A 14,097-nucleotide genomic window follows, 5' to 3' on the forward strand; every position below is an offset into this window, starting at 1 on the left:
TTTTTACCAATAATTAGGTTTCGGGTTTGGAACGGACCGGACTGAAAAACCAAAGGTTAATTATATATATATATATATATATATATATATATATATATATATATATATATATATATATATATATATATATATATATATATATATAATAAAACCACATTGATATTTTTGTGACAATTTTTTTTAAAAACTAAACATGCAATTTTTAAAAACCAAACCGACCAAACTTGTAATTTACTCTAAATATTAATTTTTATAAAACCAAATTAGATAAATAGTATCCACGTTTTACAAAAAGTCATGTATTTAGTCTCTAATATTTGTTTTTTGGGTGAAGATGGTGTATATGTGATTTTAAATTCTTGCGATTGGTCCTTATGGTTTTGTAGCCAGAACCGAACAGTGTCGGACCCAATACACCCTAAACCAGCCTGGTTTTTGGGTAAGATAATTCACGATTTCTAGTCTTCGGGTTTTCGGTTTTAGGGTTGGTTCGGTCCGGATCCAACCCAGGGGTGGATGCAAGAATATATATTGGGTGTTGCCGAGGTTGAAATAGGAGTTGCCGGTGTAGGAAAAATAGGTAAAAAAAATCAAAAATTTTTCTACTGCGTACAGAAAAAATAGGTGTTGTCGGTGTTAAACCGAAACACCTACTAAAACCGCCAATGGTCCAACCCGTTGCTCATCCCTAAATATAATAGTCGTTAATACAAAATTTTGCATTCAAGATCACGAAGTATGAAAGTTGTGAACACAAAATATGCCGATAATACAAATATTAGACAATTATTTTATTATTATTATTATTATTATTATTATTATTATTATTATTTGTATTTGGTGGAAGCAAACCAATCCGGCCTTAGTTATACTCGTATTAAAGGGTAAAACATCAAAAAGAGCAAAAAAAACCCTGAAACTACCATGTAAATATAACTAGGGTGACGATCCTAACTCGAACCTGCCGATTCAATCCGAAGCCAACATAATAATCATGTTGGGTTGAAATTTCGAACTGATTTAGTTAAATGGGTCAACACGTTTAACTCGTTAATTAAATGGATTGGGTTAGGGTTGAAACTCTTAACCCGTTTACAACCTGCTAACACATTTAATATTTTTAAATGTTTTTTATTTTTATAATTTTATTATTTAGTTGATTTGTGTTTATGTTATAGGCTTATAAACTTATTGTAGTATTATTTTTAAACCTGAACAATTATTATATCTTTTAAATTGTATGTAATTTTATTTAATGGATTATTTGATATTTAAGAGGTTTTTTGTGAAAATTTAAACAGATCAACCCATGTTTAACCTGTTTAGTAAATATATTAGGTTGGAAAAATAATAAACAAGTCAATCCGATTTCAATCAATTTACTATACAGGTTAGGTTGGATTGGAAACTCTCAACCCGTTTATTTAAACAGGTCGGTTGGATAGAAATTTTCAACCCATTTAATTAAACATTTCAACCCATTTATGATCCAACCTAATACACTGCCTTTATGAATATTTTTTTCTTTTTCCAAAAATCACAAAAAACAATAAAAGATAATAATGGCATGGGTCAAAGCCTTTAAGGATGGAGACCATTTCTTCCTCGATTGTTCTTTTTTTTTTTTAACTGGTCTTAAACTGAACCCTGATTTAAAGGATATCTTGACCTATAATGGAATTTTATGTTGTTGTTCCTTTTGTTTGTAGTAAGTTCATTTTTTATTTTCTAATTCAAAATCACAAGAAAAAACACAAGGGATATGTTCTATATGAAGCTTTTGGGAACATTTAACATTTACTCTTTAGAAAAATGCTCGGAAAAAAAAAAACAAAAAATATTGTTCGCAGTACAAGTTTTTAGCTTGTATTTTAAACAAAAAATTCATAATCTAAAAAATACTTCAACATTTAACAAAAACCTCATATCTATTTTAACAAATTTACAAGATTACCCTACAAATATAAGTTGTATATTTACTTGATTAAACAGTGTTCTTTTTATGTAATTTACATATTCAGAAGCTTCCAATTATTTTACCAAATATACATATACAAATAAATGTTATAACTTCAACTTTTCAGGTTCCAGCTACCAATTACCGACTACCGACCACTAGCTAGTGGCTACCGACTATCAGTTTCTAGCTTTCAACTCAAACAATCTAAATACTTTTTCACCTAATTGATTTTCTATTTTTATTTACCTTGTTTATTTAAAGAAATTACACAACCAAACAAAAAAACACTTACTTTGATTAATAATATCCACTTATTCAATTTTATATTTATCTATATAAACAAAAAAGAGTTTGTAGTGTAACTCAATCTTCTCATCATGATAAATGTCAATTGAGGGCAACCTTATCCACTAATTAATTGTTTACGATTGACATGATATGGTGGGTGTTTATTTATCAATATTATACCATTGAATAGTAAAACTGATAATATGAAAATTGGATAAGGAAATGACTACATCTCTTTCGCATTATAGTTTTAGATAATAAGAATAAGAAATTAATTATATAAGCAGTTGGTAAAACGGTGCTTTCATATACAATACTTAATACATTTTTTTATTATAACCAATGTAAAATTATTCTTTTCAAATGGATGTGATTTCATGCTTTGAAACGGCATGACGCTATGCATATGACATAATCTTGTTTCTTTCAATTTATTTTTATTTTTTTTATTTTTTTAGCTATTTGTTAGAATATATAGTTTTCTTAACCACCCCAACTTGTTCTTAACTTTCATGTTTGAAGTCTTAGGCTCGATACACACTACACATCATAAGATTTCCCGAATCTATGTTACTATGGAAAAAACTTGTAAGCTGTAATTCAGGAGATGACAGTTACATGATTAATTAACTCATTCTAAATCATTTTCTACGTAACCAAAATGTACTACTTCACATAACAAATTAAAGACATCGATCATAGATCAGCTTATTTCAATATCCTCTTCCTCTTCGATTGTTTCACCTTTGAACATTTTGACGCTAATTGCATTTAACATCACTCTTGAATACTGTCGAGATGCCATCTTCCAGTCCATCCCTGTCGTCATCATCGCTGCAAACTCCGGGTAACTGATCCTACCATCCTACAAATCATTCATAATGGAATCAATACATTTCCAGGTTACTTTCAGTATTGTACATAGAATATGTTGTTCTCTCAATCATTAAATTACCTTATCAAGGTCGGCATCATGTATGATATCATGGACAAGCTTTTCGTTGTATGAATTTTGATGTTCTTCAAACAAAGACTCTCGTAACTCATCATACTCAATGTACCCATTGTTGTCCTTGTCAAAATGGTGGAAAGCTTGGCGTAGATGATCATCATTGCTGATCCGTTTCAAGTGAACTGCAACTATCATAAACTCCTCACAATTCAGGACCCCATTTTCATCAAGATCAGCCTTCAATCAAGTATGAGGATTGTAAGCTATACGACTTTGGTGAATTATATGAATCAAAAGTGGTACTTACAGCTTCCATTAGCATCTGAACATCAGGATCTGCAAGCGGTTGTTCTCCAATCGTACACAAACCATCTTTAAGCTCTTCGAAGGTGAGTGATCCATTTTTGTCCTTGTCCATATCATCAAACATTTGTTTTAATCCATGTACTTGTTCATCTGGCAAGTTTTCTGCTACCACCTGAGTTCAAACCCTAAAAAGGTCAAACACTTTGACTTTTTATGATAACAAGGATGTCATTTGTTATTCACTTATTTTGTATTGTATCCAAAATAACAACATATTTATAGTTTTTCCATAGTTCAATACTAATAAGATGTAATTTATTTTGATCCATAATAACAAGACACTTATTTGTTTTTTTTAATTTTAACTATAATATAGCAATTAAGCAGTTTACAAGTTGCTACTATCATAACAAAATATAAGTAGCTTATTATCATATGTAAAGAATATAAATATTTTATTATCATGGGTAAAACTAAAATACAATATTGATAGGAAAAGTAAATTATGTTGCTATTTTTTGAAAATTTTCCATTGAAAAATAAGTAAAAGAACTTACCCTAATTACTTTCCTTTTGAATTTGTTCATCAAAGAGAATTGTTGAATTCTTGCTCGTACGTGTTCTCCCAAAGGAATGTTGGGAACCTTGTGGGCATTTTGAATCCATTTGTTTTCTATGATCACATAACAAGGTCGTATTACTAGTTTCCGCAGTTGAATGTACAATATAATAAGCATGAAGTACATACCGAGGACCTCTTCCACAGTGAGCCGATCATATGGATTTTGGTCAAGCATGCCCCTTATGATGTTTATGGCATCTTCGGAGACCCTTGGCCAAGGGTCCCTTTCAAAGTTTATGTCACCCTTGATTATTGCTTGTGCAATTCCTTCTTCGGTCTCTGTAACAAGAAACTTTCTATATGTTCAATTTACAGATAACAATAATCTACCGAATAAGTTTATTTATTTCAATTATAAAACCTCAAATGATGCTCACTCATATATGGAATCTAGTTTTTTCATACTGAATTCGGCGAGATATATAGGCTCTAGACATGTAAATGGTGGTCAAAACATAAATTTATAGGCTTTTATTAACATACTAGTTGTGAGACCCGTATGTTATACGGGTTAAATAAAACAAAAAAATTAAATATGAAGGTTTAAACAAAAATTTATTTAAATTTAAAATTTGAATTTAAAATGAAACATATTCAATAATATGAGTTGTAATAGTGTAATTTAATTATTATTTTCAAATAAAGCAATTAATAATTGAGGTTTAAATATGATGTGTTAATTAAAAAAAGATAAACAATGAGAAAATAACACATGGAAAAAACATTTATTCAAAAATACCAAAAAATGACATGTGTCCAAGTTAATGAGAGAGTGACATGTGGCAAAATTATTTTCATTTATTATGGAAGATAAATGGTGGTCAAAACATAAACATCATTGTTTTATTTATTCTAAATCTTTTCACTCGCAATTGAATTTTACAACCATGTAATACCTTCTTCCATCATTAATTTTTCATATATAATACAAGTTTTAGTTCCTTTTGGATTTTCCCACGAGGGTTCCTACACAATTACTGTGTCCTAGTTTGTTCTAATGATTCTATTATTCATCATATTCAATAATAACAAGTGCATAAAGTTAATCCATTTTCTCTTAACACATATAAAGGCTTTAATCGATTTCTCTCTTGCTAAACCCGCCTGCCTAAATCAATTTTCCCCTTAGAACTTTTAAGATGCAATTAAAATCCAAAACTTACAAAACCTTAAAGTGACTTCCCTCGTAATTAGAGGTGTAAGTGAGACAATCCAACTCGCGAGAAACTCGAGAACGACTCGAAAAATACTCAAAATCGATTCGACCTTAATCGAGCCGAGTTCGAGCTTGAGCTACTCGAGTACCTTATCGAGCCGAGCTCGAGTATAAAAATACTCAGCTTGTAAGGCTCGCGAGCTTAGTGTAATTTACATATATGTCATTTATTTATAATTGTGCATTTATAACATATATGTCATTTCTGTATAATTATTCATTTATGACATATATGGTTGATGTTATATTGATATTAGGTGATTAATAGTGGGTTTTTTTGGCAGATTGGACATTTACATGTGGAATGTTTAATATTTCTTACTCAATTTAGTGATTTTGATTTTTTTAAATATTAGTCGAGCTGAGCCGAGCTGAGCTCGAGACTGTCAAGTATTTAACGAGCCCGAGCTCGAGTATTTTAGTCGTGTCCCTCACAGATTCGTGTAATCATTTCTGGAATTGTCAGGTCTATTTACACCCCTATTCGTAATCATGTAAAAGGTTGTAATTGAGTTCTATTATGGCTTCTATGAAGTATGATATTCCACCACCAATCATGATAACGTGTTTTATTTAGGTCAAGTGAAGATGAGAGCATTATTGAATCAAACTTATATAGATGATGCACTAGATACTTTTGGAAGCAAAATACATACATATTGTACTGAAGAAGTGAAGAAGAAAAGATGCAAAGCCTTGCCTAAGTCTAACTCCATCTTCGCAACAATATCCTATAGGAAGTTTTAAAGAAAAGAACATTACACTTTGCACGAAGAAAGATCTTAGTAGTAAAAGGAATTTAAAGAAAAAAGTTGTTTCCACATTAACTTTAAGATGGAGGAAACTTGCTCAACCATCTATCAACTTAAAAGAGATTGTGTCTGATTTGGTTACCCCTGAAGACAAGTACAACAAAAAAGATTTGGGTTTGATTCTTTTATGCTCACTTCCAAGATAATATATTCAAATTTTAAAGGTACTATCATCTACAATCATGATAATCTTACTTTTAGTAAAGTTTATGAAGCCTTACACACCAAGGAAAAGATGAAGGGGGTGGTATCTTCTGATGGTCCCAACAATCTCTAAGCCGAGGGTTTATCCATTTGAGGAACTTCAAAGAAAAAAGGTTCCCCAAACAAGAAATGTGAATTGATTTCTAAGGGTAAAGGCAAGACTTATAGACATTGAAAGAAAGACAAACTTGAAATATGTGAATGCTACAAGCATCATAATAAAGAAAGTATAAAAGACTTAAATAAATCACAAGGTAAAGAAGATGATAATTCTATAAATTGTGCATGTGACAACAGTTTTGTAGGTCTGTGTGGTTGTTGTTGGGTGTGCAAAATGAACATGGAATTCATTCTTGACTCAAATTTCACTTACCATATGTGTCCTCACAAATATTTGTTCACTTTATTTGAACCAATTCACAGCTCTAGTTTAGTTCTCGTCTTCAATGATTCCCAATGCAAGATGGAAGATATCGACATTACCCAAATCAATTTGTTCGATGACACTATTGAAACTTCATTCGATAGTAATTGCATTCCCAATATAAAGAGGAATCTCATCTCTTTAAGTGTCTATGGCAATAAGGGTTACACGTATGTGAAGATGGTGTTTTAAATATAAAAAAAAGTTCCCTAGTTGTGAAAAAAGTTTATATGAGGAAGTCTAATATACTCTACTATGTATGAGGCGCTATAATTATATGTTATATTATAGGTTCTTACATTCTTATGATTTCGATCTTATCTCCTCATACTATACTTGTAAAATCGATCAAATCAGGTGATGTAAAGATATGACATTATCGATGCGGCCACATGTGTGAGTGAGCTTTAACTCATTTAAATGGTATAGTATCCTTGAAGTCTATAACAAATAAAACTTTAAATTATGCAAGAACTACATTGTTCACACCACCAAAGACATTCTTGATTATGTCCACTAAAACTTATGGGACCGTCTCAGAACAAATTGTGTGAGGTGCTAGCTATATTATGACAATTATCAATTATTTTTCAAAGGGAATGCGTCCACCTTAAATGATTGAAATTGTTGAGCATCAGCGCTACCGGTTGATCAAAAACCAATTGGTGTTAGAAAGGTCGTAACCTTACCCATATAGCACATTCAATCCTCCAGGACCAGACATTCGATTACTGTACTCCAGGCCATCGTGCGAGGTCTTGGTTGATGCCATTTCTGACCCCCAACTACCCCCCCGCCCCTCCGCTTTAGAAATTGCTCTTTGAGAGAATCGAACCCTCGCCACTGGCTCTAATACCACTTGTTGAGCATCAACACTACCTGTTGATCTAAAACCAATTGATGTTAGAAAGGGCGCAACCTTACCCATATAGCGCATTCAACCCTCCAGGACTAGGCATTCGATTACGACACTCCAGGCCATCGTGCGAGGACTTGTTCGATGCCATTTCTGACCCCCAGTAGAAATATTATGATTAAAATGTAAATCGAGAATTAAAGAATCTTTGTATTGATAATGGTATGGAGTTTTATTCAAAAGAGTTTGATTCATATTAAAAAACCAAAGACATCATCATACACTACATTGTTCTTTATATTCATCAACAAGATGGTGTAGCCAAAGACATGAACATGAACATTATCTCAAAACCTATTGAATGTTATATGACTCAAATCTATTTCATCAATTATAGGTTGAGGCCTGCTCTACAATGTGTTATCTCAATGATATATCTTTGTGTATACCCTTTAAAAAATGAATCTAATTAAAGTATGGTCCGGTTCACCTACATATTACTTGAAGTTGAGGATTTTTTTGGTACACGACCTATACTCATGTCGACAATGGGAAACCAAAACCAAGAGCCATAAAACGTATCATCCTCAGTTATAAATTTGGTGTCAGTGGTTAGAAGTTATTGGATCCTGAATCAAGGAAGGTCGTGATCAACAAAAACATTGTCAATCCATTATGTTTTATTATGATCCTAACCCGATCAATTTAGAGATGTTAGAAGTCTTTGTTGAGACTTATCTTGCATTGTGAGAAAGTGAAAGTGTTGTATTCCTTATAAAGAATAAAGAATTCCATGTTCCATAAGAAAGAATGAAGCATACTGAGATTAGACATCATCATATTAGAGATGTTACTGCCTAAGGCAATACCAAGTCAAATAAGATCAACTCTAGTCACATCCTCACTAATATGATGACAAATCCAGTTTTGCTATCCTGGTTTGAAATTTTCTTGAGCTTTGTTGGTAGTTATGTTTAGTCCTTAATTCTTTTTCTACTACTTGCATAATTCAAATTTATGAAAGTTTAGAGTTTCTCTATTAGATATGGACTTCTTCTTAAAGTGAAGTTTGTTCCATGCTGATTTAAATCCCTATACATGGGCTATTTGGTTATGTGGTTCCAAGTTTACTAGTTTTTAGAAAGGTCTCCTTTTAGTTAGGTGTTTAGATGTTATTATAGTCCTTTTTAGGAGGCCTATTAACATATCATATAGACTACTGGTTCAGTTTTTCTAAACATCCTAACCTATACCATTGGATTTTGCAACAATGCAACACCTTGTTTCTTTATTGATTCTTCATAATCCAATACTATAATTTCATGTGGATTTTCATACACTGATTTCCTCCTTATATTTTTTTATGGTTTATTATTTATTGCTTATGGTTTTCATCATATTCTATAACATAAGGTACTAGGGTGGTGAAGTGTAAACAAATGCAGTAGTTGTTTCAAAATTAAATTGAATATACAAAGGTCCACAATATAGTTAACAATTACAAATATTTTTATATACTAACAATAATGAACCTTAATCCAAAACTGATGTTGTAGTAATTAGACAAACGTACATCCTAAAATAGAAGAAAGGCATATAGATTTTCATAATTTCTCAAAAGTGGTTATGGGATAATTCCAAGTAAGAATTATAAACACTTATTATTGAAGACATCCTAGTGTAATGTTTGTTGAGAAAAGTTTTCGTTCTAAATATAAGTATCAACTTCCTTATAATAAGGAGCTTGTGATTTAATGTTCTTGTGTTGGTCGTAACACTGATAAGTGAAGGCATCTAGATGTGCTGATTTTTTAGTGATTTTAGTGTTACATGGCCATTTAGTGTAATTAGAAATTATACAAGTGCTAACGGGTACTCAAACAATGATCTAAAACAAGTTAGATGGTGTGGAGTTCACACTTGTATAAGCTATTTTTTATTCTGAACACAACGCATGTTGGGGTTCAAGGGGGCACATTCTTTTGCAACATTATAAGGGAGCTCCCCTATGGTTTGGGCAAGAGAAATGAGTTGTGAGGCAATACAACTAGATACCCATATTATCTTCGTCATCCAAACTGCCTCAAACAACTCAAGTTGTCATAGGCAACCCAATTATATGATTAACTTTCCCAAACAACTCAATTTTCCTAAAAGTTTTTCAAAAAAATACAAATAAAAGGTGTTAAATCCTTATTTCATTAGTCCTTAATATATTGAGTATATATAGAAAAATATAGATATTTCTCTTGTGTGTTTGAATCTAAAAGTGTATTTAGTGGATTCTCTCCTACTGAATTATGTGATACCTTGATATATAGTAGAAATATCTGTTAAGGAAAGTGAACTACAAGTAATCCAACAAATATCAATGAACCATACTCGATTAGCAAAACCAAATCTCTTTTCTTTCCCAATTTTTGATAACATTTACCCTTCTACCATAAATCCAATTTATGGATGTAGAAACTTTATATCGGTTTTATATAGTTAGTTGTCTACTATCTAAAGATGTCTATAGGTTTGGAACACTAGCAAGTTTATATCAATATTCAGTTAGTGAATTTAAATTTTAGCATTTAATTGAAGGGCATAATAAGCACTAATAGTTTTCCACATCACTTTGGCCCGATCGAATAACAATCATTTTGTTGTTTTCATAGTCTAAATGTAACATTTTTGCTTAGTTCATTCACATTTGTAACATCTTTGGGACCAAACTTTGTTCTAGCAGTTAAGGTAATGTTAGATTAGTGGCCTTTAATCAAATGTTGAGGGTACAAGTCTAGCTTGAGACAAAATGTAGATTTTGAAGTAGAGTTTTGTGTGTGAGAGTTAGCCATTCAAACAACATATTTGCAATCATATGGCATGCGTACCTGCCCAAAATGGGGGAACTCCACAAAGCAAGATGTACAGAATGACACCGGCGCTCCATACGTCGATTTCTTCCCCATAATTTCGTTTGAGTACTTCCGGTGCCATATAATATGGGCTTCCGACGACTTCTCTAAACCTTTGGCCTACAACAAATTAGTATAAGTAAGCAATAATAACGAAATATACAAACCATTAACCATTGATACATATGAAGTCAAGGGCATACCGTGCTCGAAGGATACAGAGAGACCAAAGTCGATTGCTTTTAGAGATGCATTTTCTCCTTTGTGAGCGTACAAGAAATTTTCGGGTTTCAAATCACGATGCATTACTCCATGTGTGTGACACACCTTCACAAATATATTTAATAATCATAAAATATTAACATATATATATATATATATATATATATATATATATATATATATATATATATATATATATATATATATATATATATATATATATATATATATATATATATATATATATATATATATATATAAAAGATTAACAATGAACGTCAATCCGATAACATATGTATGTAAATATAAAATTACTTATACATATAACTTTGTGGTACATTAAATTATAAAAGAACATGTAAGAAAGAACACCCAAACATGTTGGAATTTTCATTCTTGAAGCACTCATACAAAATTCAAGCTAGATTTTTGATATTAGGTTCTTAAATAAAACCCTAACAAAATTAAACGAAGCTTGAGTTATATTCTTGCAAAACACATCAAGAGTTCAAGATATCTGTATTTCTTTCTTATAACAAAAACCCTAACCTAAAAAAGTTGACATATTTATGTTGATAAAGAATTCAAGATGAGAAATTCTATACGTATCCTAAGATTATGGTTTTCGTTATAAGTAGTAGCGCCCATTCAAGATTTTTGCTTGCATAACGTTCTTAAACAAAACTCTTAATTAAGCATGTTTAAACTTTTTATTGGCAATTCTCAAGAAATCAAGATTTATCGGGGGGGGGGGGGGGGGGGGGGGGGGGGGGGGGGGGGGTTAAAACCTCGAGTTCGTTCAAACCACAAAAAGTAATAGCCTCCATCAAATATACCCTTCTTTTTCTGACCAAATCAAAAACTATCATCATTTTTTTTATCATCAATATTAGTTTAACAACATGCCAGAAACTCACAGATTTCCTTCTTTTACATTGCATAAAGACGACACATTGTTTAAAAAAAATGCAAAATATTCATAACGAGAATGAAGTTAATAACCTGAACAACTTCAAGAATGGTCTTAATTACAACAGCAGCGGCTCGTTCCGTGTAATGACCTTTAGTAACGATACGATCAAATAGTTCACCACCTTCACAGAGCTCCATGAGTAAATATATTGCATCTTTATCTTCATAAACATCTTTGTAGCTGACGATGTTAGGGTGCACAGGCATATGCCTCATGATCGTCACCTCTCTCCTCACATCCTCCACATCAATCTCCGCTATCAGCCTGCTTTTGGACATCTTTTTGCATGCCACTTTCTCTCCTGTTTCGATATTTTGACATTGGTATGTCACCCCAAACTCACCCCTCCCGAGCTCTTTCCCAAACTTGTAATGCTTGAAAATGTCGCCCCCAGCAGAGTCTTTGAGGACGCGAGCCGGGCGTACGAATTTTGGGGTTTTGGTCTCTTGTCGTGTGATTGGTTGGACAAGGCTGGATTTCCTTAAGTAACTTGTATTGGCAACAGATATGCAACCCCCCATGGATGATCGTTTTTATGTTGCATTTACGGTTTGAATGATGAATGGGGGGGTGCAAGTAAGAACTTGCAAAGATTGGAGATTTTGAAAAGATATTACAAATTACAATGGAGGGGTGAAAACCCTAATTTTGTGATGAAATTTTGGATTTGATGGTGGTTCAAATGTTGGTTCTTTTTGTGGTTCGTTTGCATCAACAAATCTCAAGTTGCGTAATTTCTTGTGGTTAAAAAAAAGGAGTAGTTCCGTGATTTAAGTTTTTTTTTCTTAATGTGGGATTAAATGAAATGTATTTATAAGATCTGCAATAGTAATTAATGTAAATACAAACATCCTAATATAAAGATATTATTAGAGTTTAAATCGAAGATAAGACCGATTTGAGTTTTGGTTCAAACGAGGTTTTTTAGCCCGCGTCTTGCGGCGGGAGTTTATACGATATTTTTTACGATAATATAATATGTTCTTTTGATATTAAGTTTCATACTATTTATGAGATTTTTTATAATTTTGGGGTGAACATGTATAATGGAATCATTTGAGTTATGTTATGTGTTTGCCACAACTTAATTCTCGTAAAACAAAAGCACATAACACTAAACCCATCAAATTTATACATTCAAAAAACAAAGATATTTAACTTTCAAAATACCTTGATAAGATCGTTAAGCCAATGCTCGCGAATGGCCATATTCCTCGTCTACAACTTTCTAAATAATATGAAATAATAACATTAACATCCAAAAAAAGCTAGAATATTTGTTCCACCCTTCAACTTTGCTCCGGTATATTTTCGGGCTTCACGTATGGGAAAAAAATAATTAAAAAAATAAGAGAAATGAAAGTAAGATGCAATTTAAAATTAATGTGTGAGAGGGGGGGGGGGGGGGGGGGGGGGGGGGTGCTGTTATCCTTGATGTTTATGTTTTCCTTTTACATCCCTAAGTGGGGTATCATTTTTTTCAAATATTTTTTATTTACCATTACACACAAATACCTTTACCGTACTTTATCTCAAGACTTCTATAAAAATATGTTTAATCGAGTTGTGCATATGATCATTAATAACAACACGGTTTTTTATTAATTTGTTTATTATAGTATTCTGGTTTCATTCATCCTATTAACAAACAATGATATTTTGATTATATATTTATTAAATGCAACAAAATTTTCCTATTGTACTTAAATTATTTATTTATAGCATTGCACTTTCATTTCTCATCAGTATTGCCAAAATAATGAAAGTATAATGCTATAAATGGATAGTTTTTGAAAGTACATTGTTGTAATATTGCATTTAATAAACAAATAATTTAAAGTACATTTTTATTTCTTGCATTTAGATCTTAAAGATGGTTAATGACATTTAATAAACAAATCATCAAAAGGTTTTTATCCCCTTCATACAAATTTTGATCCACAGGGTCCTTTAAATTTTCACCCATTGGCTCGGTCTTGGGTTATGTATTTGCTTTATCTTCCTATCCTTATCTTCTTAGCTTATTTAATTTTACCTTTGTCTTCAATCTTTTCCATTTCTTCAGTTCCCTCTATTTCCTCTCTTTTTCACTCACATCTTTGTTTGCTTCACTCACATGGGAAGCTTCTTCAGGGAAAGCTGTTGGAGATAGAGTGGCTGGTGGATTGAAGGTGGCAAGTGGGGAAGTGAGGAAGAAACAGGGCTGTAGAAACTAAATTTAAGTAATAAAGATTTGTAACTACTTGATCAAATGCTTCCACTTCAACTGTATGGCAAGCAAACTACACCTTAAGAATCAAAATAAGAAAAGGTGCACCATGAAACTGAAAAAAAAAACTTTTTCTTTGACCAACCAGTT

At 31.8% G+C, this 14,097-nt stretch overlaps 2 protein-coding genes across 2 annotated transcripts; both read right to left on the bottom strand.

The window, feature by feature from the left end:
- Positions 1-2,731: 2,731 nt before the first annotated feature.
- On the bottom strand, positions 2,732-7,712 carry LOC111891237 (calcium-dependent protein kinase 24). Its single transcript, XM_052764951.1, has 6 exons — positions 7,474-7,712; positions 4,255-4,424; positions 4,064-4,179; positions 3,508-3,678; positions 3,204-3,437; positions 2,732-3,113 (listed from the first exon to the last, which is right to left on the bottom strand). Exons 1-6 carry the CDS (start codon positions 7,710-7,712, stop codon positions 2,952-2,954), a joined length of 1,092 nt encoding a protein of 363 aa, XP_052620911.1. The 3' UTR covers positions 2,732-2,951.
- Positions 7,713-10,235: 2,523 nt separating this feature from the next.
- Positions 10,236-12,481, bottom strand: LOC128126706 (calcium-dependent protein kinase 8-like). Its single transcript, XM_052764670.1, has 3 exons — positions 11,768-12,481; positions 10,747-10,870; positions 10,236-10,663 (listed from the first exon to the last, which is right to left on the bottom strand). Exons 1-3 carry the CDS (start codon positions 12,257-12,259, stop codon positions 10,503-10,505), a joined length of 777 nt encoding a protein of 258 aa, XP_052620630.1. The 5' UTR covers positions 12,260-12,481; the 3' UTR covers positions 10,236-10,502.
- Between the last annotated feature and the right edge of the window lie 1,616 nt (positions 12,482-14,097).

The sequence above is a fragment of the Lactuca sativa genome, chromosome 6 (genome assembly GCF_002870075.4).
Source record: "Lactuca sativa cultivar Salinas chromosome 6, Lsat_Salinas_v11, whole genome shotgun sequence".
NCBI lineage: Eukaryota > Viridiplantae > Streptophyta > Magnoliopsida > Asterales > Asteraceae > Lactuca > Lactuca sativa.

Excerpts from the sequence above, each read along its gene's own strand:
- LOC128126706 (XM_052764670.1), bottom strand. The coding sequence starts at position 12,259 with ATGGGGGGTTGCATATCTGTTGCCAATACAAGTTACTTAAGGAAATCC. Across the intron at positions 10,871-11,767 it reads CCATTCTTGAAGTTGTTCAG|GTGTGTCACACACATGGAGT; the intron begins GTTATTAACTTC and ends ATATTTGTGAAG. Across the intron at positions 10,664-10,746 it reads CTCTGTATCCTTCGAGCACG|GCCAAAGGTTTAGAGAAGTC; the intron begins GTATGCCCTTGA and ends AATTTGTTGTAG.
- LOC111891237 (XM_052764951.1), bottom strand. The coding sequence starts at position 7,712 with ATGGGTAAGGTTGCGCCCTTTCTAACATCAATTGGTTTTAGATCAACA. Across the intron at positions 4,425-7,473 it reads GGATTGAATGTGCTATATGG|AAAGTTTCTTGTTACAGAGA; the intron begins GTAAGGTTACGA and ends TTGAACATATAG. Across the intron at positions 3,438-3,507 it reads TTCAGATGCTAATGGAAGCT|GCTGATCTTGATGAAAATGG; the intron begins GTAAGTACCACT and ends ACTTGATTGAAG.